The sequence below is a fragment of the Bufo bufo genome, chromosome 3 (genome assembly GCF_905171765.1).
Source record: "Bufo bufo chromosome 3, aBufBuf1.1, whole genome shotgun sequence".
NCBI classification, from domain to species: Eukaryota; Metazoa; Chordata; class Amphibia; order Anura; family Bufonidae; genus Bufo; species Bufo bufo.
Window position 1 is genome coordinate 412,014,976 of NC_053391.1, and position 23,959 is coordinate 412,038,934.

The 23,959-nt window shown below is 41.6% G+C and overlaps 1 protein-coding gene across 3 annotated transcripts in view; it reads left to right on the top strand.

Moving 5' to 3' along the window:
• MSI2 (musashi RNA binding protein 2) overlaps window positions 1-23,959 on the top strand; it is a 691,995-nt gene that overhangs the window by 325,665 nt on the left and 342,371 nt on the right. For all 3 annotated transcript variants that reach the window (XM_040424888.1, XM_040424889.1, XM_040424890.1), the window contains exon 7: window positions 21,092-21,140. In XM_040424888.1, coding sequence (XP_040280822.1) covers window positions 21,092-21,140 — 49 coding nt within the window. The remainder of the gene's footprint in view (window positions 1-21,091; window positions 21,141-23,959) is intronic.

Sequence of the window (23,959 nt, forward strand, 5' to 3'; positions counted from 1 at the left end):
CAAGCCGCAGATCCCAACACAGCCCTCAGATCACAGCACACAGACCTCCTGAGCTCCACTGTCGGACGAAGGTAATCCTCTTCATCTGGTAGTGCTGGCTGGTTTTTATGCCTGGCAAAACCTGGCCTGGAACATGGGGAATAGTCACCCACCCAGAACTTTGACTACTCCCAGTAAGAGCTGTCCCGGAGCAGCTATTACAGCCATACTAAGTATCAAGGTGTCAAACAGCAACTACAGTACCAACAGTTAAAGACTTGGGAAAGGCAACTACTTTTGGTGAAGTCCAGTTCTTCGGTCTTATGCACAACCTTCACAAGGAAGCTTCCATAGCATTACATATGTGGGAGAATATGATGCCTACAGCTCTGTAATAACTATGTGTAGGAATTCTGTGTGCCATTGTAGACTCCATTGGTAAAGTTTTACCATGGGCATAAGGCTTGGTCGATGAAGGCTATTTTAAGCTGGTGACTGTTGAAATTTCTTAACAAATGTGATCTTGGACATTACTGTGCCATGTAATAATTACTTCTAAATTATGAGTACTTTTGCTTTACTTACTGTCATATATAACATTTTCTTAGATTAGGTCATTGTCTTCCATCTCTCTGAAATTGTGTGTGCCGTATGTTCAATATGATGCAGGGGATTTGATCATTTTAGACCTCTGCTATAGTGAAAGCTCTAGACTCCATCAATTTCCTTGAATGCAATTCTCTGTTTAACACTGTCAATGGCTTTTTGATAGTACAATATAAAAATATCAGCGGAATGCATCTCTATCTGGAAGGTAAGGCTGTGGACAATAGAAATGGCCTTGCGCTAGTTGTATCATTTCACAGCTGAAGCAGCAGCCGATGTCTTGATATTGAATGGTTTAAATATACATAATATGATCAAACTGCAGGTGTAATATCTTTCTTTTTGGTTTCTGATCAAAACCTGAAATACTTTTTATGACTTGAAGACTTGAATTTTACAGTTCACTACTTTAGTTGCATAATATACAATGAAAACATGTAAAAAAAACATACAGCAATAAGAGTAATTCACCGCCACCAAAATCTTCCCTTCGCTGTTGCTTTGCCATAGACAGCAGCGGTGAGCAGGAATAGACACAGGAAATGTCACGTGTGCACCGTCTTCTCATACAGCTGATCGGTGCTGGTTGTCGGACCCTGCCACTCTGATATAGATCATCAATATTAAAAGCTTGGACAACCCCTTTCAAGCATTGGTCCTGCGAAAAACACATCCCTTATTCAAACAATAGGAGTTACGTGGCCTGATTGGTGGGGACTATATTCTTGAGCCACCTCTCCTTATCAGAATGAAGGTCCTGGTTTCCCTCATTTGAATGGAGCAGCGATTGTGCATGTCTTGTGCTCTGTGGCTATCTCTTGGCTATCGAGAATGAATGTAGCAGAAGCACGATCACTACTCCATTTATGTGTTCTCCCACCGATCAGACACTTATCCTCTGTCCTGTGGATGTGGATAGTAGTTAAAGGTGTTCTACAGTTTGTTTAAACTGATGATCTATCCTCTGGATAGATAATCAGCATCTGATCGGCGGGGGTCCCACACCTAGGACCCCCGCTGATCAGCTGTTTGAGAAGGCAGTGGCGCTCCAGGAGCGCCGCCGCCTTCTCACTGTTTACCACAGGCCCAGTGACTTCAAGACTAGTATTAACTGGCCTGGGCGCAGCTAAGCTCTGTTCAAGTGAACAGAGCTTAGCCGCGCCCAAGCCAGTTGACACTAGTCGTGACGTCATTGGGTCTGCGGTAAACAGCGAGAATGATGCGGCGCTACTGCCAGTGCCGCTGCCTTCTCAAACAGCTGATCAGATGCTGCTGATCTATCCAGAGGATAGATCATCAGTTAAAACAAACTGCAGAACCCCTTTAATTGTTTTTCATGAGACAATCCCTTTGATTTCTCGTTTATGGTGACTCGATAAAGTAACAGCTGTTATGCTGGAATACTGCTTAAGAGGGTGCAATGTGATTTGCATTTGCACTTTTAGCCTATGTGATCTGACCACTCTAGACGGCACATGGAATAGATGTACTGCTCCGTCCGGTAGTAATTTATTGACTGCCATATGCGTATCACCCGGAAAATTATTAGAGTCAGTATAACCAGATGGGAGCTATCCTTGGGTATTTTGCAGTTGCTGGACATGCCCTACATCTACCTGAACTGCTAAGCATGCAAACACATTCAGGTGTGCTGTCCTTGAGCTCAATATGAATAATATGTTTAACAAATCTGCAACCTACAATAATTCTAACTTGGGTGACTAAAGGCTGTGGTATTTAAAGGGACGACGATTCATTTTCTGGCAGGCATTCTTTTTGTATTGTTGATGCAGCCGTATTTTGATCCACAGACTCTGCACATGGCTTATGGGAAATTTGTGAAAATCAGTTTAGATGCAAAACCATAGGGATAAAGGGGAGTATGTTTTAGGAATTGTGCTTTTAACCACTTCTAGACCGGGCCATTTACCCCCTTTCTGACCATTTGTCACTTTATGTGGTAATAACTTTGGAACACTTTTACTTATCCAAGCCATTCAGAGATTGTTTTCTCGTGACACATTGTACTTCATGATCGTGGTAAATTTGAGTCAATATGTTTTACCTTTATAAAAAAAATCTAAAAGTTAACAAAAATTCTAAATTTGAATCTTTGCTTTTAAAACAGAAAGTGAAAGTGATACCTCATAAAATATTTATTACTTAACATTCCTCATATGTCAACTTTATGTTGGCATCATTTTATGTCATTTGATTTTTTTAAGCTTTTATGGCTTAGAATTTTAGAAGCAATTCTTAAAATGTTTAGGAAAATTTCCAAAACCCACTTTTTAAGGACCAGTTCAGGTCCGAAGTCACTTTGTGGGGCTTACACCCATAAATGTCCCCAGTGTAGAAACTACACCGCTCAAGTTACTCAAAACTGATTTTACAAACTTTGTTAACCCTTTAGGTGTTCCACAAGAATTAAAGGAAAATGGAGATGAGATCTTTAAATTTCACTTTTTGGGTGATTTTCCATTTTAATATATTTTTTTCTTTAACACATTTAGGGTTAACAGCCAAACAAACCTCAATATTTATTACCCTGATTCTGTGGTTTACAGAAACACCCCACATGTGGTCATAAACCCATGTAAGGGCATGCGACAGGGTGCAGAAGAAAAGGAGCGCCATATGGTTTTTGGAAGTCAGATTTTGCTGAACTGGTTTTTAGATGCCATGTCCGATTTTGAAGCCCACCTGATGCACCCTTACAGTAGAAACTCCCTAAAATTTTGGAAACTAGGGGATAAGGTGCCAGTTTTATTGGGGTACATATGATTTTTAATTGCTCTATATTATGTTTTTTGTGAGGCAAGGTAACCAGAAAATGGCTGTGTTTAGCACTGTTTTTATTTTTTTACAACATTCATCTGACAGGGTAGATCATGTGCTATTTTTATAGAGCAGGTTGTTATGGATGCAATTATATCAAATAGGTCTACTTTGTTTGTTTCAGTTTTACATAATAAAGCATTTTTGAAAACAAATAGTTTGTGTCTCCATTTTCTGAACGCCATTTTATTTTTTTCTGCCAATCGTCTTGTGTAGGGGCTTATTTTTTGCAGGAAGAGTTGATGTTTTTATTGGTACCTTTTTTGGGTACATATGATTTTTGGATCATTCATTATTACACTTTATGGGGCAAGGTGACCAAAAAATTTGTTGTTTTAGCACAGTTTTTATTTATTTTTACAGCGTTCACCTGAGGGGTTGTCATGTGACATTATTATAGAGCAGATCGTTACTGACGCCGCAATATCTAATATGTATACTTTTTCTTATTTATTTAAGTTTTACACAATAGTAGCATTTTTGCAACCAAAAAAAAAATGTTTTAGTGTCTCCATAGTCTGAGAGCCATATCTTTTTTATTTTTTGACCGATTATCTTAGTTAGGGTCTCATTTTTTGCGGAATGAGATGACTGTTTGATTGGTACTATTTTGGGGTGCATACACCTTTTTGATCGCTTGGTGTTGCACTTCGTGATGTCAGGTGACAAAAAATAGCTTTTTTGGCACAGTTTTTAATTTATTTTTATTATGGTGTTCACGTGAGGGGTTAGATCATGTGACATTTTTATAGAGCTGGTTCATACGGATGCGGAAATACCTAATGCTGCTGCCATCTCTGAATGGGCGGTCGGGAAGTGGTTAAAATGTCTGGTTTGCTGATAGATCATATGGATTTTTTTATTTAAAAAAAAATTGTGCTTGCACACTGTAGGAAAAAAACGCCAGCATCTCTTTTAGCTGGGACTGTGGGAGCACACTTAGACTAGTACTTTTTCCTATAGTGTGCAAGCACAACCACCACTGATGGATTGCAGGGTGGTCATAACCATGGAAACGAGCTGTGTATAATGTGATGGAAAAATGAATCCAGCCAGCAAAGGAGGCAATATGGACAATCACAATACATTAGTAAGTGCATGGTATTAACTTCCTCTACATAATAAATGCTATTTGCTGAAGTGAGACAGCCCCCTTTAAAGCAAATATCAAGGTTGCAGGTTTTCATTCCTATACTTGCAACCTTGCACAGTCCAATAAGTAAGCTCTGTCACCAGTGATTTTTATAGAGTGCGTGTCTAATAATGATCCTCTAGGTCAGTGATGGTGAACCTTTTAAAGACCGAGTGCCCAAACTGCAACCCAAAACCCACTTATTTATTGCAAAGTGCCAACACAGCAATTTAACCTGAATACCAGTATAGTACATCTTCCATGTACTTTAGCATTTAGCTATAATGCGCTGCCCGTGCCGTTCATAGTGCGCTCTGCGCTGATGAATGGCAGGAATAGTCTAGGGCATATTGGTACACCTTAGACTTTTTCTAGGATGTGGGTGCCCACAGAGAGGGCTCTGAGTGCCGCCTCTGGCACCCTTGCCATAGGTTCGCCATCACTGCTCTAGGTTATAGTAGTTTGAGTATCATAACAATATTACACAATATGAATAGAAATCCACTTAATTTAGTTGGTAAAATCACCTTATTAAATTTTCACCTTGTTCTGTTTAGAAAAGTGGAAATAAAATCTTTTCTAACCAGTAAAGTCATATCCGTTGTCCTTCTGAGCGATCTCCTGTTAGGAAATACCGCAGGAATACTTTGGGCTGGTTCTTTCTTGTACTATTTCATGTTTGAAAGGGCTCCACGAAAACATGTTAGGTCCTTTGCCATTGTATTGGATCATGTTACTCTTTTCTTTGGAGGTGGTAGTAGAATTTCCTTTGGGGAGTTTCAGTTCAAGAACATGTTAACCCTTCTTTTCCATGTTTAAGAAAGGGCTTCTTAGTGATTCAAATATCAATGTTTTTACATTCTTATGGGCTGCATGGGCAACTCATGTCGGGTTTCCCAGGATTAGATAAATATGTCTTCAGTAAATGGCACGGCACCTATCCACAGGTTGTGAGAGATATTGCAGGTCAGCCTCATTCACTTAAGTAGAGCTGGTCTACAGTACCGGGGACAACCCATGGAAAGATGTAGTCTGTTTTGGAAGAAAGCAGCCATGTTTTTAAAATTGTGGACAACCCCTTTAATATGTTTGATTCTTTATCTGCTGCCAGACAGCTTTCAGTTCTTAGTGATCCACTTATTGGGGCGGCTTCTTGTAATTACACCTGCTCACTGCTATGATGTTGACAGAGAGCAGGTAAACAGTGAAGGGAAGGCTGAGCTGGCTCTGCCTTCTCTTTAAGCAGCTGATCGGCGTGGGTGCTGGGTGTCAGACCCCTGCTGATATGATATTAATGACCTATCCTGAGAATAGGTCATCAATAAAAATATCTCAGAAAACCCTTTAAAATTCACTCCAGTGTGTCAGAGCAGTGAACTTATGCAACTCTCTGCCAGAGGAGGTTGTGATAGCTGATTCATTCAACAAGTTCTATAAGGGTCTCAGTGACTTTCTTGAATGTAAAAATATTGCAGGTTGAGGGTGCTAGAGACGGGATGTTCCAGGATTATTTTTTTTTGCTTGCCAGATTTGGAGTCAGGAAGGATATTATCCTCTTAATATGGGAGTTTTTTCCTTCCTCTGAATCAACATTGTAGGATTATTATTTGAACTTGATAGACCTGTGTCTTTCCGAGATGAGCGGGTAGATCTGTTGGTGGTCTGAATGCTTCATTGTAGCAGTTAACCAGAATTTGTTTGTCTTTGCTGAACAGTCTCATCAAAATTAATGTCACCAATATCAGATTGGCAGAGGTCCGACACCTATGACCCCCGCCAATCAGCAGTTTCAAGAGACAGCAGTGCTCCGGTGATTGCCTCAGCCTCTTTGTAGGACATTGACATCACGTTCATTAGTAAAGGTGGTGCTGAGCTGCAATACCAAGCATGTCCGCCATCCAATGGACGACGCTGTGCTTGATAAGCTGCGAGGACATGGCGGCGTTCACCAAAGGGCCGTGCCCTCCTCAAACAGCTGCTTTGACACCCGAGACCCCTGCTGATCTTATACTGTTTAGATATCCAGAGGATAGACCATCAATATCAGAATCTCAAAAAAAAAACTTTTAAGTTTCTCATTGTTGTACTGGTTTTGACTTTTTAAAATTCTGAAAATCGTGAGGATGCCGAGTTGCCATGCCATTTAATGAATGACTAAAGCCTATATTTAGTCATGTACATATGTATCAGGCAAACATTTCTATTGTATCCCCCCCACACACACACACTTACACACTTGCTTATAGGTTCTCAGAGCAGATTCTGCTGCCTTAGACCCTGACAAGGTCTACTCATGCACATCCACGTCTTCAGGCCATTAGTGCTCAGGCAGCCTTCCCTCGAGACACAGCACAGTTGCTGGAAGCTGCCGCTCACCTTACTCTTTTTCAGTGCATATAATAGGAATACATTTTGCTGATTTCGCTGCTTGCTTGAAGTCCGGACGTATTTGCTGTGTTGGCAGCCGGTGTGCGGACTGCTTTCCTTGCTGTTGGCTTATGACTTAAAAGAGCTTGTGACGCCTCGACACGCCATTCTACATCTGGCAAGAAGAGTAACATGAGTTTTATTAAATCCATGGGAAAGAAAGAAGTTTACAAAAATAGACATGATAAATAAGCACATTGATATATAGATTTAGCTAGTGGTCCTGTTTATTTAGAAATAAGAGGGCTCCATGCTTTGTGAGGGACACGTGACCCCCATCATCCCCTAAGGCCTCATGCACACGACCGTTGTTCTGGTCCGCATCTGAGCCACAGTTTTTGTGGCTCGGGTGTGGACCCATTCACTTCAATGGGGCCGCAAAAGATGTGGACAGCACTGCGTGTGCTGTCTGCATCCGTTGCTCCGTTTCGTGGCCCCACAAAAAAAAGAATAACATGTCCTATTCTTGTCCATTTTGCGGACAAGAATAGACATTTCTACAATGGACCGCCTGCTCCGTTCTGCAAATTGGGAAAGGCACACGAGCGGCTTCCGTGTTTTGTGGATCCGTAGTTTGCGGACCACAAAAAAACGGAACGGTTGTGTGCATTAAGCCTTACAGAGTGTTTTGTGGATATTATCTATAATCCAGTCTCCAGTCAAGTTAACAATTTTTGGGAATAAGTTTTGTTACTTGTCTTTCGGTGTATAATTGTTGCTTTGTCACCAACTCTGAAAATGGCTATCTGTCCCCAGACAGCACTGTATTCCTGAATCTGGCTCTCATTTTCTGTGAGTGTCGCCTGCTCTTTCCATGAGTGGTTATGCTTGTGGACACAGTGCATGACATGACAGCATTTTCTACAACTTTGTTGTGTCTAACAAGCTGCTTTCTGCTTCAATAATTAGTAGATGAAGTAGGTGGGAGCTTTGTACGTGTGCCTGGGGAGATTCTTGCTGCTGACATCAAGGCATTTGGAGTGGAGCATCCCTATGAGCTCCTGGGCGTTTTCCTAGTGAATGAACAGCACTTTAAAGGTATTATCCGAACAAACCTTACATCGAAAATAAGATTAAAGCAGTTCTCTTTTTATGCTTGTAATCTCGACCCCAGGCAGGAAACGGGAAGACTGATTTCTCAGACAGTCTGCGATGCTAGAAGCATTTGTCTTTGTTAATTTACATGGATAGCAGTGACAAATCTGAAAGAGCATGCTGGTGGATTTGAGATTTCACTGCCGTATTTCAAATAATAGCACCTGACAGTTTACCAGCAGCTAAAGTAGATTTTCTTTTCATGGAGCCAAATATTGTGTGCGAGATGTGCAACCTGTATAAATAACTGTTGGAATTACGCCATAGTAGTCTAATTTTTAGAGAAAATGACTTGACGAGGGTGGGAACGATGTAGAATGTGCCAGTCAGGGCACACATTTCAATTGAAAGAAAGGGTATCCCACGGCGCAAAAACCACCCAGTAGTTGGAGTGATAAGGTTATTAGTTTAATTCGGCAAGTAGTACAACGCGTTTCGTTGTACTACTTGAAGAAGGGGTTAAACCCCGAAACGCGTTGTACTACTTGCCGAATTAAACTAATAACCTTATCACTCCAACTACTGGGTGGTTTTTGCGCCGTGGGATACCCTTTCTTTCAATTGAACTACTGGCTTTCTGCGGGATTCCAGGCATCCCTGAACAGAAGTAATTCATCCCGGGCTGCACACCATCCGTTGTGAGGAGTTCATGGCACTTTGCTATACGTCTACATTAGAGTTGTGCCTAAACTAGCACAACTCTATCAGGTGAGCCTCCCCAGTGGAGTTACCTTTTTATTTATATACTCTCTACGGTATTACCCTATGGTGCGCCATTCTTTTTTTTTTTTTGTTCTCTAGTGGAACGACGCCTGTTATCTGACAGGGCACACATTTGACATGGTCCATGTCACCCTACCGCCCTCATCCGTTTTCTTATTATTTACGATTGTGTTCCTGACTATAGTAGATATATCTCCTGTTTGCTTTCCCAGTTGTGTTAGTTCTGTTATTTAGTTGTCTTTGTACAATATTCCCATGCATTTAGATCATTATAGGTAGGGCAACATTAAAGAGGTTGTCCTGTCCCAAAATCAAAATTATTTTTATGTGCTCCTAACACCCCTCACCCTGCATACATATGCCCCCAATACCTGTTTTTCATGTCCGATCTTTCCTTCCCCCCTGGAAGACATCACATTATCCTGGCAGATCTGTTTACTTTCTCCGCTTCTTGTTTTGTTGAATACATAACTTTATTGATACACAAGCCTGGCTGCACTGCACAGTGATGAGTCACAGGTGGACACGCCCCCCACACTGCTCTGCCTGCAGCAGCTGCTCCATCTAGAACTCCTGTGTCCATCTTTCTACACCCAGACCGGAATCTACTTCTCACTCAGTGTCTAAATCCCTTCACTGACCGTCCACAGGCTCTTCCCTCATATGTATCTAATCCTATCCTGTGTGATACAGCCTGCTGAGCTGTGTATCTAATCCCATCACTGATCGTCTGCAGGCTCTTCCCTCACCATCTCCAGAGTGGGAAAAACAGCTGGAATCAGCAAGTGTATCCAATCACATCTGTATCTAATCCTATCCTGTGTGATACAGCCTGCTGAGCTGTGTATCTAATCCCATCACTGATCGTCTGCAGGCTCTTCCCTCACCATCTCCAGAGTGGGAAAAACAGCTTGAATCAGCAAGTGTATCCAATCACATCTGTATCTAATCCTATCCTGTGTGATACAGCCTGCTGAGCTGTGTATCTAATCCTGTCACTGACAGTCCACAGGCTCTTCCCTCACTATCTCCAGAGTGTGCACACAACCGTATCCATTTTGCGATCCACATTTTTTCAGTCCCACTGAGTTCCATGGATTTTTGGTCATCATTTTGAGGACCAGAATAGGACATGTTCTGTCTTTACTGGAACTGACATACAGGTGTAAAAAACACACTGATGACGTCCATGTGCTTTCCACATCCTTATGTCATTTCTGCGAAAGATGGAACATGTCCTATTGTGGTCCTCATAATGCAGATCTAAAACCCATAGAACTCAATGGGACTGCAAAAAAATGTTAATCACACACGGACAGTAACCTTATTTAGTGGATCCGCGACTTGCAGACCGCAAAACAGATACAGTTCTCTGCACGAGCCCTATCACTTATACTCAGCGCCCATAACAGTGACATCCACAGTGCCCCCATAACAATGACATCCACAGTGCCCCCATAACAGTGACATCTACAGTGCCCCCATAACAGTGACATCCACAGTGCCCCCATAACAGTGACATCTACAGTGCCCCCATAACAGTGACATCCACAGTGCCCCGATAACAGTGACATCCACAGTGCCCCCATAACAGTGACGTCCACAGTGTCCCCATGACAGTGACGTCCACAGTGTCCCCATGACAGTGACGTCCACAGTGTCCCCATGACAGTGACGTCCACAGTGTCCCCATGACAGTGACGTCCACAGTGTCCCCATGACAGTGACGTCCACAGTGTCCCCATGACAGTGACGTCCACAGTGTCCCCATGACAGTGACGTCCACAGTGTCCCCATGACAGTGACGTCCACAGTGTCCCCATGACAGTGACGTCCACAGTGTCCCCATGACAGTGACGTCCACAGTGTCCCCATGACAGTGACGTCCACAGTGTCCCCATGACAGTGACGTCCACAGTGTCCCCATGACAGTGACGTCCACAGTGTCCCCATGACAGTGACGTCCACAGTGTCCCCATGACAGTGACGTCCACAGTGTCCCCATGACAGTGACGTCCACAGTGTCCCCATGACAGTGACGTCCACAGTGGGACCACGTGACCGGGAGCAGATATCAGGAACGGCTGCACTGTGGAAGGTGAGTATGTGATCATTGATCTTTCCTCCACAGGTTAGGTTTTTTAAGGAAAAAAAGGTTAAGTCCGGAGAACTCCTTTAAAACTAGTTGAGAACCAAGTGATAATCGTTCCGAAAATGAATGCTGACTTTTGTTGCCATCCATAATTCCATATCCTTCAATGGTGAAGTCCAACTTTTGGCATGACTGAAACATACAACATAGTGACAGCAAAGACTCTCCTCCAGGACAGTAGAACTAACAAAGACTATTTTCAGTCAGGCTTAACCAATCAGCAAATGACTTGACTACCATAACAGGTACTTCATTTCATCAGAAATTTGTGCTCAAGTGAAAAGCATCCACAATTGTTCATTTTTCTACCCGCGACCTTTACTAAAGTACAGTTAGAAATTGAAACATTTGCCTTTCTAGACTAGCTGTATGTAACAGATGTAGAAAAGTAAAAGTATACACAGGATTACCAACCTTCGAAAAATTCCTAGCCAGTCCGTAAAAATAAGACACTTTTTTTTGCGTGTCCATGTTTTTTTTTTTTGAGACTGGTGGTCCTTGAGGAGGTCATTGCGATTGTAATTGTCATCATTTTACTACTCGCGCTAAATGCTGCTAATGCATTCATATTAGTGTATTGAGCTACATACATGGATTACTTTGGATAATCTTTATCATTCATTATGGTTTTTCCAATTTGTCAATAACCATTAACTGTGATTTTTGGGCAAGTTAGACCGTAAAAAGTAATATTCCCTTATAATCACTTCTTTACTGTGGCATATATGGTTTGTTTACTGCGTGTCGGATATGTAATATGTGACGGTATGACATTGTTGGTGTTTATGTGACAGCAGAGTTGTAGCTAGGATTTTCCTTTACCTGGGAAAATTTGAATTCTTCAGCTCTAATTCTGTATCTAAAGTGTTTGCCGATCCTACAAATGTATGGCCAAAGTATATTTTAGAATTACACATTTATTTTATACTAAAACAGTTTTTTGCTAAGAATCATTGAGAAATGTAAAGAGCCACTAAATAAATCTGTTTCATATAGTAATCGGCATGCTCAAGTTACAAGCAATTACTGCAGTAATATCTTGTGAGAAAATATTTTGTCATGTCTGAGAAACCTGTGTGGGTAAAAGATTTAATAACTAATAAACTCCACTAGCAAGTTTGAATAATATGTTGCTGTGGGAAGTCGAAATCAGCTGCATTTGTCTCTTTGCCATCTGGTGTGAACTGGTCTTTCTAATTTTAGTTGTGCACAGGAACTGTTAGGATTATTAAAAGTTTTGTCTTTCTCCAGGTTTATATTTTTTGTTCTCAGGCTGTGATTAAGGATGTGCTTCTTGCTGCTTCCTCCTGCTTGTGTTCACAGCTTTGCAGTGGTGCAGTTAACCCTACTGGTACAGAAACTTCTCTGTGTAAGCTTTGTGTTCCTGTGAACAGGTTAGGTGAGATTGTTTTAAGACCTTTTTTTATTTTTTTTGGCCCAGCTGAATGAATTGAGGAACGCACTTGTGTTGCCTGGGACTGGTTATGGTCAATTTGTAATGTTTAAAATATTTATACTAAGTCTTTGTCCTTAGAGGATCCTAATTACTTCTGATTAATGCATGCCTTAAGCTGACTTGAGCATTGGAGACTCATCCATAGTATTTTCAACGATATATAGGACACAGGAACTGGTCTGCTGCAGGCTGCTTCCTGGAGGCAGCATTCATCTCTTGCAATGTAAAGAAGGCGATGTGAACCAGCTTTAAAACGAATAATGGCATGTCTCAGGGCTACTGTACGTCTAATTGTCCTTTTCGAGGGTCTCTTTTGATACAGATTACACAATATTTGTGAACCGGTTTATAAAATATTCCAAGAGCGACAAGCTACTTCTTTAGTAATACTGGAGGCCCTGCTCACATTTATTTATTCAGGAAATTTTGGTTCTGAACCATTTGTTGTTGGAGTCATTGTATCTTTTTCCCCCCTATACCCACATCTAAGTATACGCTGAAGTGAATAACTACCACTTACAACACTGTGTCAAAGAAACCCAATGTGCATTCACCATACAGCGCTTCTACTTTATGTCTGAACATATTATATTGATGAGTTACTGCAAGGTGCTCTTTAAATGTAATAATACTTTGTATATGGTAAACCATACAGTCTTAGTGGTACAATTCTTGATGGCAACATTTCCTATAACCACAAGCATCTCTAGGAATAATATATAAATGACCCATGGGTGTGTTTTTAGGTCTTACCCGGTTTTCTTGCCAAGATAACACCTTTTTAGCAAAGGTTGGCATTGATTTTAGCTCCCCTATATGGGTCAGGCTCCTACAACCCCCTAGTTACAGACTACTTGATGTCATACAGACCACAAAGGCTGTATATGGTTTATGGAAGAAAAATTGTAAAAAAAAGCTCAAATCCCTGCCCAGTCCACATTGAACCAGAGATCTCCCCATTCATTGCTTCAATTGTTCTGCTAGATTTATTTCTACAGCTCAGCAGTCTGTGTCCTTTGTGTGGTAGCTCAACAGAAGATATGGCTGGTGCAGTGGCGTACTGCCAATATAGGCAGACCACGCCGTTGCTATGGGGCCCGCGGCACAGGGGGGCCCGGAGCGCATGGAAGGCCCCGCCCCCTTCTCCTATTCCGCACAGACTGTTTATTCATAGTTAATATGGGCCGGCAATGAGGCGGCCCGTGGCCCGCCCACTTTTGTTCTCCCTCGGGGCCCCCCCCCCTAATAGTTCTGTACAATAAAGTTTATTGAAAGAAGGGAAAAAATATCACACGCGTCTATTGGCCGGCTGGCCGCCCCATTTCCTAAGTAACACTAAGTGCACGTGCTGGAGGCTGCCGGATGTTTAGATTCAAAGTGAGGAGCGGACGTGAGAGCGAGTGGTCGGGGACAGGACACCATCGGCGACCGGTGAGTGCGGAGAGGGGGAGGAATGTGTCTGACAGGGCACCCTGACTGTAGACCTCGGCGGTGGTCAGTGATGTCTTGTGCCTCCATAGGGAGCTAGACGCATCTCCCAGAAGCTGCACGTGACGTTATGCATTTTACTATTTCAATGGTATGTCACAGTCCCGCTCTCGGCTTAGTCCCATTGAGTATAAGATCCAGCTCCTACAGGTAGGCACCCAGCTTTCCTAGGGTCCTGAGTATGAAATTCAGCTCCTAGAGGCAGGCACCCAGCTTTGCTAGGGTCCTGAATATAATATCCAGCTCATAGAGGCAGGCACCCAGCTTTCCTAGGGTCCTGAGTATAATATCCAGCTCCTACAGGCAGGCACCCAGCTTTCCCAGAGTCCTGAGTATGATGTCCAGCTCCTAGAGGCAGGCACCCAGCTTTCCTAGGGTCCTAAATATAATATCCAACTCATAGAGGCAGACACCCAGCTTTCCTAGGGTCCTGGGTATAATATCCAGCTCCTTCAGGCAGGTACCCAGCTTTTCCAGAGTCCTGAGTATGAGGTCCAGCTCCTAGAGGCAGGCACCCAGCTTTCCTAGGGTCCTAAATATAATATCCAACTCCTAGAGGCAGGCACCCAGCTTTCCCAGGGCCCAGGGTATGTATGGGGGGGAGGGGGGGGGGGGGGGATCTGAAACCTCCAGGACTCCAGCTGCTTTGAAACTACAACTCCCAGAATGCCCTGACTACAGTTCATTGTCCTATGTCACATTCAGGAGGATGGGGGGGGGGGGGGGGGGGAGTCACGATTATTTGCTGTGCCACTGTAAGAAATAAAAATATAGTTTTTTACAAAGCAATATGTTATTTTAAGAAGGTTTTTCTTATCAGAGTACTCGATTAATCGGTAGAATACTCGATTGCTAAAATACGGTAATCGTTTACTGCAGCTGTACTCGCGACGGGCCAGGGGTGGGTAGTGGGCGGGGTTAGGGGCCCCAATTCAGATTCTTGCTATGGGGCCCAGTGATTTCTATGTACGCCCCTGGGCTGGTGGCAGTTAAAGATTTAAACTGAGCATGTGTGACCACCTCAGTGAGACGGACAGAAAAATAAGAACAAACAGCAGGTGGCAGTTTACAGATACATTTTATTGAGTAGCTCAGTGGCTATACATAATGTTTAATTACATAGAGTTATAAAAGTATTCAGATCCAGGTGCTGGTTTGAAAAATGTCGAATATTTTTCGTGACACAACCCCTTTTAAGTTAAAGGGGTATTTTGGTTACTTCAAGCTATACCCTATCCACAGAATAGGGAATAACTATTAGATCAGTGGGAGTCCTACCGCTATGACCCCCACCAATCAGAAGAAGGGGAACCTCGTACTCCCTGCAGACCCCTGAAATTCCCACAAAAAGGAATAGAGTGACTGCTCCATTCATTTAAGCGGGCTGCAGGGGGTACGGGGCCCCCTTGTGGCCTGTGGAGATCTCTGTGGTAGGATTTTGTTATTTGTTATTTCTTTCTTATAGTATTTTTCCACTAGCAAATGACTGTGTATAATGTAAAATAACTTTTAGGAAGATCTACTGTACTTTGGGACTCATAACTATACATCACATAGTTACTTGATTTTGTTTTAGGACAAAAAGGGGAGGAAAAGATAATATGAGATAACATTTTGCTTAGGCATGGATACACAATCATAGTCCTTGACTGGTTTCTCCTTGGTGAAGTCTCACACAAGCTTTCTCTTTGATTCAGCAAGAAGCGTGAGAGCTGAGCTGTGCATGCAGGGATTGTATTTTCTTCCCTTTCACTCTATTCAGGTTCTTTGTGTGGTGTTGGTATTCTAGTTTCAGTCGTTGCTGCTCTGCCAGCGCGTTGATAGCTTTTCTGAATCAAGAAGAAAAGACTGTATCCATACTCAATTAAAAAGTGTTTCCCTTCCAACCTTTTTCATTTTCTGTCTTTTTACAATTTCATCTATTCCGTATGTTGTTTTACTAAGCTTCGGAATACATTTTTTAGTTTTTTTATTAAGCATTCAATATAATCTTACCTTTGTTTACGGTCAGGTGGTTGAAGGTATTGTATGACCTCAGTTTACAAGAATAAAGCCAATTCTTCTATATACAATGGCTGCCCTGAAGGAGATGGGTGGAGAGAATCTAGAACTCAAGCAGAAAATTTGTGCACAACAGTGAGTAGATAATGGAAAAGAAAAGCATGGAATAGGGACAGTGACTGTTAAGTAAGCAATGGCTTCTTAATCCACATATCTCATTGCAGACTTCGAGGAGAGGGGTTATTTTGTGAACTGGCTGAAGGTTGAAACGTCATTGTAATCAGAATGTTTTATTAATTCATAGTGTAGGTCCCAAAGTCATTTTGTGTCATATAGATTTACATTTCGAACGTTCATCTAATGTTGAATACTTCCATTACGTGTACGCAGAGTACATTTATTTTCTTCTTCTTTTCGTTAGGGATCTATCAACCTTTAATCCATGGCTTAGCGTTTCAGATATTGTATTAAAAACCATTTATGTATAAATATCCAAAATAAGAGACCTTTTTATTATGAGAGTGATTATGTTCACCGAACAGAGCAGAAACAATGGTTCTTACCGCATGGTTCTTCAGACCTATGAGCATCTTAGTTTGCCCTAAATTAAATGTTTTGTGCCTCCCTAGTTCTTTGAACTTCATTGGCACTGTTTGATCAATTGTCTTAGGCCACATCCAGGTGCCCACATTCCACACTGAAACTCCATTGTTGCAGATTCTTGCTTCAGCTTTCACATCTGGATTTGCAAAAAGTGAAATCTGCAGCAAATTATCTCCAGGATTTTGCGTCAGACTCGCATGGATTTGCTGAAGATTCCCAGGTAAGAAAAACCCTGCCACCTCTAAATCCTCTCTAATGGCAAATACATACGGCATCTTTTGCGGCCAGCAGTTTAAACCCACATTTGTCCTAAGAAGGGATATGTCCTTTTTTGACAGAGTGTCCAGACAGGCACCTCTGGAGGTCACAGTGGGTGTCCATTTAGCTCCATTTAATGAGACAAAATCAAGAGCAGGTCTGCAGGTCTGTTGGCTAGCAGCTGTTTTCTTGGTCCTAGAGAAGAAACAATTACATTGCAGTTTATAGCTTTTCAGGCATCACATCTTATCTAAGGCTAGTTTAACCTTTGTGGCAAGAGATCAGGCAGGCTGTTCAGGAAGATAACAGCCTGCTGGAGCTCTCTGGATGCGGCAATTCCAGATGATATTGAAATATCCACCAGCCCCATTACGGCCTCATGCACACGACCGGTTTTTTTTTTTGCGGTCCGCAAAACTGATTTCTGTTGTTGCGTGACCGTTTTTTCTTCCGTGGGTCTTCCTTGATTTTTGGAGGATCCACGGACATGAAAAGTGAAAAAAAAAAAACTAGGTCAAGTTTGCATTGAAAATGATAGGAAAAACGGAAACGAATCACGGACGCGGATGACTATCTTGTGTGCATCCGTGGTTTTTCACGGACCCATTGACTTGAATGGGTCCGTGAACTGTTGTCTGTGAAAAAAAATAGGACAGGCCATATTTTTTTCACGGACTGGAAAAACGGATCACTGACGCGGAAGCCAAACGGTGCATTTCTGATTTTTCCACAGATCTATTGAAAGTCAATGGGTCTGCGAAAAAAAAACGAAAACGGAACGGCCGCGGATGCACACAACGGTCGTGTGCATGAGGCCTAACTATAATGCAGTCCAGTGAAGATCTGACTGCTATCCCGAAAATATGCAGACAAAAAACGCTGCACCCAATGCTGGATCCAGTGAACTGTGGCAGGCTGTTTTCTGCCAGAACAGCCTGCCAGATCTTTTGCCGCAAATGTGAAACATCCCCAAAATAGGCACCTTGGGGAAGGGTTTTGCATAAGCTCCACCCCTTGTGAGGGCCAGTTCTCAGGACTCTCCCAGAAAAAAATCGTGCCTGTTTGCTAGTATGGATTAATAACACAAGCAGCTCATTTTGCAAAGGTTGAAGGATGTGGGTAAAACTCATAGCAGAAATTGACCTGCAGCGCAAGCAAGTTTAATCTGTAGTTTTTCTTGTGGATGAGATTTCAAAAATTTCATTCACTTCGCTAGTCCTGTAAATGCTGCAGATCTTCTGCACAATATGCAGCATTAAGCCACCTTTATATTAAATAACCATATCGGTGCTAACCATTATGTGGCATGAGAAAGCTTGGCCTAGGTGCCCTTTTGAAAGCTTGGCCTAGGTGCCCTTTTGAAAGCTTGGCCTAGATGCCCTTTTGATGCACGTTTTGTGATTCTATGAGTCTACAGTCCTGACGACTGAAAATGAAGTTCCTTGAGATGGTGATAACTTTTGATCATATTTCTAGGCAGAATGTGTAATTTAGTAAATATGAAAGTTGATAGAATAGAAACCAATTTCACGTACACTATCTCTTTATGTATCTAGTTTCAGTAATAATCCATCCATCGTCCTGAGTTTCGTGTAAACATTGTTTTAGGTGCAGAGGTTACTTTACAGCTAAAAATATCTGAGGACATGTTTTATTAAAAATGAGAGATCAGCAAAGGGCACACACTAAGTTCTTTTGTATGAGCATAATAAATTGGTTTAATTATAAATTCTCCTTGTTTCATGGTTCTGATCCAAGGACTGTGGCCAAACACAAGGGAGCATTCCAGGAGGGTTAGTGTAATTATAGAGACCAACAAGCCTGAAAAAATCCTGGTATTAGCTCAGCTATAAGACCCGCTTCAATAGTTCAGCAGCTTCAACCAGAGTTGATCTGAAGCCCAAGCGATACAGTGCTCTTCCCAGATACACCAATTGGAAAATTGCAAAGTGCCCAGCTGGTGGAGAACTCATGCCAACTTTCCTGTGGATGCTCACATTTTTTTTAATATGCTGCTTTGATGAAAGCTTTAATCTTAAGGGATGAAAATAAACATTTTGAGGGTGCAATGGAAAGGTCTGTAAAACTTTTTAATGGTACTGGAGCTATGAATCTGCCCAAAAGAGCATACAATTCTGATCTCCACAGTATTTTTAATAATACACTATCCTATTCTTTTACTTAAAGAGCATCTGAGAATAACCAACCCTAGTGAACTAGTTTTGTAGGGTTGATCATGCTGTGTGCAACAACCCCTCTCTTATAGCAATAATAGAGGGGTTGGCCCCTCAAAGCATCCACGCCCTCTTTCCCACTGATTGACAGGGCCAGACTTTATCACCTTTCCTATGCCAGGCCCTGAAATCGTGCTCATCCAGTTGAACTCTCACCTGCATATGTGCAAGATTTCAGTTATAAAATAAATTGAGAAAATCACAGAATTATACTTATAATGATAAGTCCCTTCTGCATCCCAGACGGTAAGGAGTGATGGGTTCACATTCAGTGACTGCCCTTACAAATAGTATTATTATTATTTTTGTATTATTGAAGCACCATTTATTCCAAGCCTCTGTACATATGAAAGGTCATACACATAATACAAAAACAAGTACAATAAGCATGAACCAAATGAGCTACAAACTGGTACAGAAAGAGAAAGGACTTTCACCATGAGTGCTTACAGTCTAAAAGATGAACATTTAACTTTTTTACTTAAAAATGTTGTTCATTATCCAAACAATATGCAGCAGCGCCAAGGTAATCCAAATGGCTGGAATCCATCAGGGTAGCGCAGAAATAGAGAAATTCATAGAATAAAGCTACTCTAAAACGTAACCTTTGTTAATTTTACTTTAAAAAGTTATTGTCAGAATATCAAAGGTTGTAGTGCATCCTCCCAAAGAAACAATCTTGCGAATACCATGCTGGGCCAATAGGTAAACACACCAATGGGGCTCTCGTTAGAGACATTTCTGATAACCACCAGCGACCCCGATGACCAATCATATTGAGCCCTAATACAGCTCTCCAGTCACACGTCCGTAAGTGTTTTGCGGATCCACGGCGCAAAACACGGACACCTGCAATTTGCGGACCGCACATCAGACACTATAATAGAAAATGCCTTTTCTGGTCCGCAATTGTGGACAAGAATAGGACATGTTCTATTTTTTTCAGGAACGGAATTGTGGATCCCGAAAAAGCGGATGCGGGTCCTGGAAATGCGGATTTGCATCTGTTCCAGCCCCATTGAAAGTGAATGGGTCCACAAATTGCGGAACGAATGTGGACCCAAATTACAGATGTGTGAATGGACCCTGACTATGCAGTGTAAAAGGACTGATGCCTTGCAATGGTGCTTGAAGATGAATTGGGTCAAGACAAGGTCACCTCGAAGGGGCATTATAGGGGAATCACCATGGGTGAAATTAATTATTTATACATGCCATCATATCCCTTAGAAGAACAACGTAACGCAGAGCCACCCACCAGAAGAATATTGGAGCATAGAATGATCTGCCTGTCCTGCTGTGACTGCATCTGATTTACCCCATTTTTCACCTCCCATGAAATGCATGTCCTTCTCCAACTGAGCTTCTGACCAAGGGTGGTAGATTAATAAGGGGCACGTACCATACATAGTACATTGAACCTTGTCCTTTAATTCACCTCACTGTATGGGATGAGGATGTATGGTGAAGATAAACAGACATTCCTTTGTCAGTCGCATACAGTCATTATACCTTTTTATTACATTAACAATCAACTGATTGGATAGATCATAAATATTTATATCCCCCCCCCCCCCCAAGAAAAACCTTTAAATGTTTCTCCTGCAATCCTGAGGGAAATCGTAATTAATACCTGAGGATATCACAATACATTGTGCCCCATCACATGCTCAGATCTGCTACATCTTTATTCTCTTTTCTGAATGCAGCAGAGTATAGTGAAATCCCATAATTATAGTTTTCATTATTCTCAGTTATCTTTAACCACTGTATCATTTGTACTGTCTACTCCAATACGATGATCTTGTATTACTTGTCTAATAGAGGGGAGGGTACTGTCTGTATGGCGCCCTTCATAATAATGCCATTTCTCTAGGCTCTTCTTCTGTCACTCTTGTCAATCAAACTTAGACCCTGAATGACCCTTTTTGTTAAATGCCTAATGGGTATATTGTGAGCTTATTCATTAAATTAGGCAAGTAACAGTTTCATTCGAGTGGCTTACCATGCTATGATTTAATATTGCAGGTTTATTAATCCATTTTAAAATTTAATGTAACTCATTTGTTTTAAGTATTCTTTTCTTCTTTCCCCTCCAGGTTGAGGATGCCATGTTGATGTTCGACAAAACTACTAACAGACATAGAGGTGAGTTGTTATTTTACTATGATTTTATGGTGATTTTATTCACTAGAGAACTTGAATAATGACTTGTAGTGAATTGTGAATGGTCACCAGATCTGTACAGTACAGTATGTATATGGGATACTTTAACCATTTGATACGTGATGTCTATATTGGTTTTGTGTGTTGTGTTATATTGGTTTACAGAGTTGTTGAGTGAAGAAAGTCCTTTTTGTGTGTTCTTTGTCATTTGCCTCATTGTGTAAGACAGGGCACCGTTGAACAGTGACTGAAAGTATTTTGTGTAGGGTCTTATGAATCTAGAAAAAATCTCGGAGAAAAATTAGATATGTAGCAATAATATAAGTGTCCGTGAAGTCAATATTAGCCTAGAGATTGGACCTTATGAATCTAGTCAGGAGATTTCCTGGAGGTAATATGATGTGCAGTGGCTAGCAGCAATAATCTTGATGGGATTAGATTAACAACCAGGACAAACTGAAACTGTTTAACATTATCAATTTACTCACTAAATCATTACATCAGCAGATAATTCACAATATATTTCTGAATGGTAGTAAGAGTTAAGTTAGATGCACAGGGAGGTTGATGCACCAAGTAGGGTGCTCTCAGTTTTAGCAGCGTCACCCCGCTGCTAGAGTAGGAAAAATGTAAAAAAGAGATAACTGGGCACACCTAGGATATTGGTAATTGGTATTTAATAGTTAGTTGTATAAGTTATTAAAAGTTTATTAAAGGTACTTGCGATAATTTAGAATGTAAAATCACTGACACAATATTAGGTAACATACAAAATATCAATTCTGCGTCCCAGTGGCCGGAGTGGAGCCGCAACAGTCACTGCCGGCAATTGAGCAGCCTCACTCCAATCCCTGCGCAAGCAGAACGAATATGGAACATATAGGTTACAAGCGCCAAAATAACATTAAGTTGGCGAATTGCTGTAGTAATGACATATAGAGGTGATAAAAGTAATAAGATAAATGCAATCTAAAAGGAATAATGTCCCGGTAACGTTATAAATAGAAATTCATTTCTCCTGAAGGTTAGCAAAAATGTCCAAATGTACCAAAGGTACCAACAAGTGGTGGTATGTAGTCTATTCACAATGGTGCGGTAGTTTGGTTCATTCAGTCATTAGGCCAGCGGCGTCCCGCTTATGGTCTAAAGTTAATCCGACAGTTGGACAAAAGGACATAAAGGAACAGTCTTACCGGTGATGGAGGGTTCTCACCGTAAGGAGAAACCTCTGCCGTCTAACGAAACTCAATCCTGGTTTTTGTGCAGTCGGGTAGGGCTCGCGGTAGATGCTGTAAGTCACCTGTTCGCAGTCGAATCACTGCACGAGGTCCCGCTTGTTTGAGTCCTAATGGAGTATCCCAACCTTTCAGATGGATGTTTCAGATCGGCTGTGCGTGACGAGTCGGCTCAAGATTGTTCCTTTCTTCAGTCGATGCGGTGCACTCGCATATGCTTGAATTTGGGGGGTCAGACCAGACGCGTTTCGGGGTTAAAGTGTCCCCTTCATCAGTGGCTATCAATCTCGGAGAAAAATTAGATATGTAGCAATAATATAAGTGTCCGTGAAGTCAATATTAGCCTAGAGATTGGACCTTATGAATCTAGTCAGGAGATTTCCTGGAGGTAATATGATGTGCAGTGGCTAGCAGCAATAATCTTGATGGGATTAGATTAACAACCAGGACAAACTGAAACTGTTTAACATTATCAATTTACTCACTAAATCATTACATCAGCAGATAATTCACAATATATTTCTGAATGGTGCTCCGTTTGGGTATGTTGATGAATGGTGTTAACCTAGGTTCTTTAGCTCTTGGGTCTTCATTACGTGTAGGTAGAATTGATAGTTGTATATTACATTGATTATGATTTCAGGATTATTTTGACGATTAAAATGGTTTTCTGGTCATTTTGAACTGATGAACTATCCTCTGTATAGGTCATCAGTATCTGATCGGTGGGCTTCTGACACCCGGGACTCCCACCAATCAGCTGTTTGAAAAAGCACCAGCACTCGCAGTAGCATCACGGCCTTCTGGCAGGTTAGCCTAGGCCATGTGGCGTCACGTTCATCAGTCACATGGCCTAGGCACAGCTCAGTCCCATTGAAGTGAATATGGCTGAGCTGTAATACCAGGCATACCCACTATTAAATAGACAGCGCTGTGCTTGGTGAGCAGAGGGAAGGCTGCTGCACTACTGTGAGTCCCTGATCGGCGGGAGTTACTTGAGTGCCTGTGAGTGCCTGATCGGTGGGGAGTTACCCCACCGATCTGATACTGATGACCTATCCGGAAAATAGGTAACTAGTTCAAAAAACTCTGAAAACCCCTTTAAAGGTTACTTTTTTTTAGATTTCCTTTGAATTGTATGAATGATATAGAATTATTTGGATGTACTTTTTTACATTTGCCATCCTCTATGTTTACAGGAATCTGTCAATACTACAGTCAGTTACTGGACACTATTTCTTGAGATTTATGTAGGCAATCAGATTTTCCCTTAAGGGTATAGTCATGAAGTATTTTTTTAAATCTTCATAAATCAACTTTTAATGTTTATGTTGCAAGAGTAGAATGAACAGTACTTCTTTATGTATGAGTGTGGCATCGGTTTCAAATGTGTTGACCATATATGACAGCGTATAGCAATTATAAGTGTATGTTCACATTGGTGTTGCTGGTTTTCAAGATTTTCCAATGTTTTTGACAACAGAAATATTGTCATCTGCAGTTATAATTTTGCCGTTATAAATACTAAAACACTAATAGAAAACCTGATGGACCCCCATTAAAGTC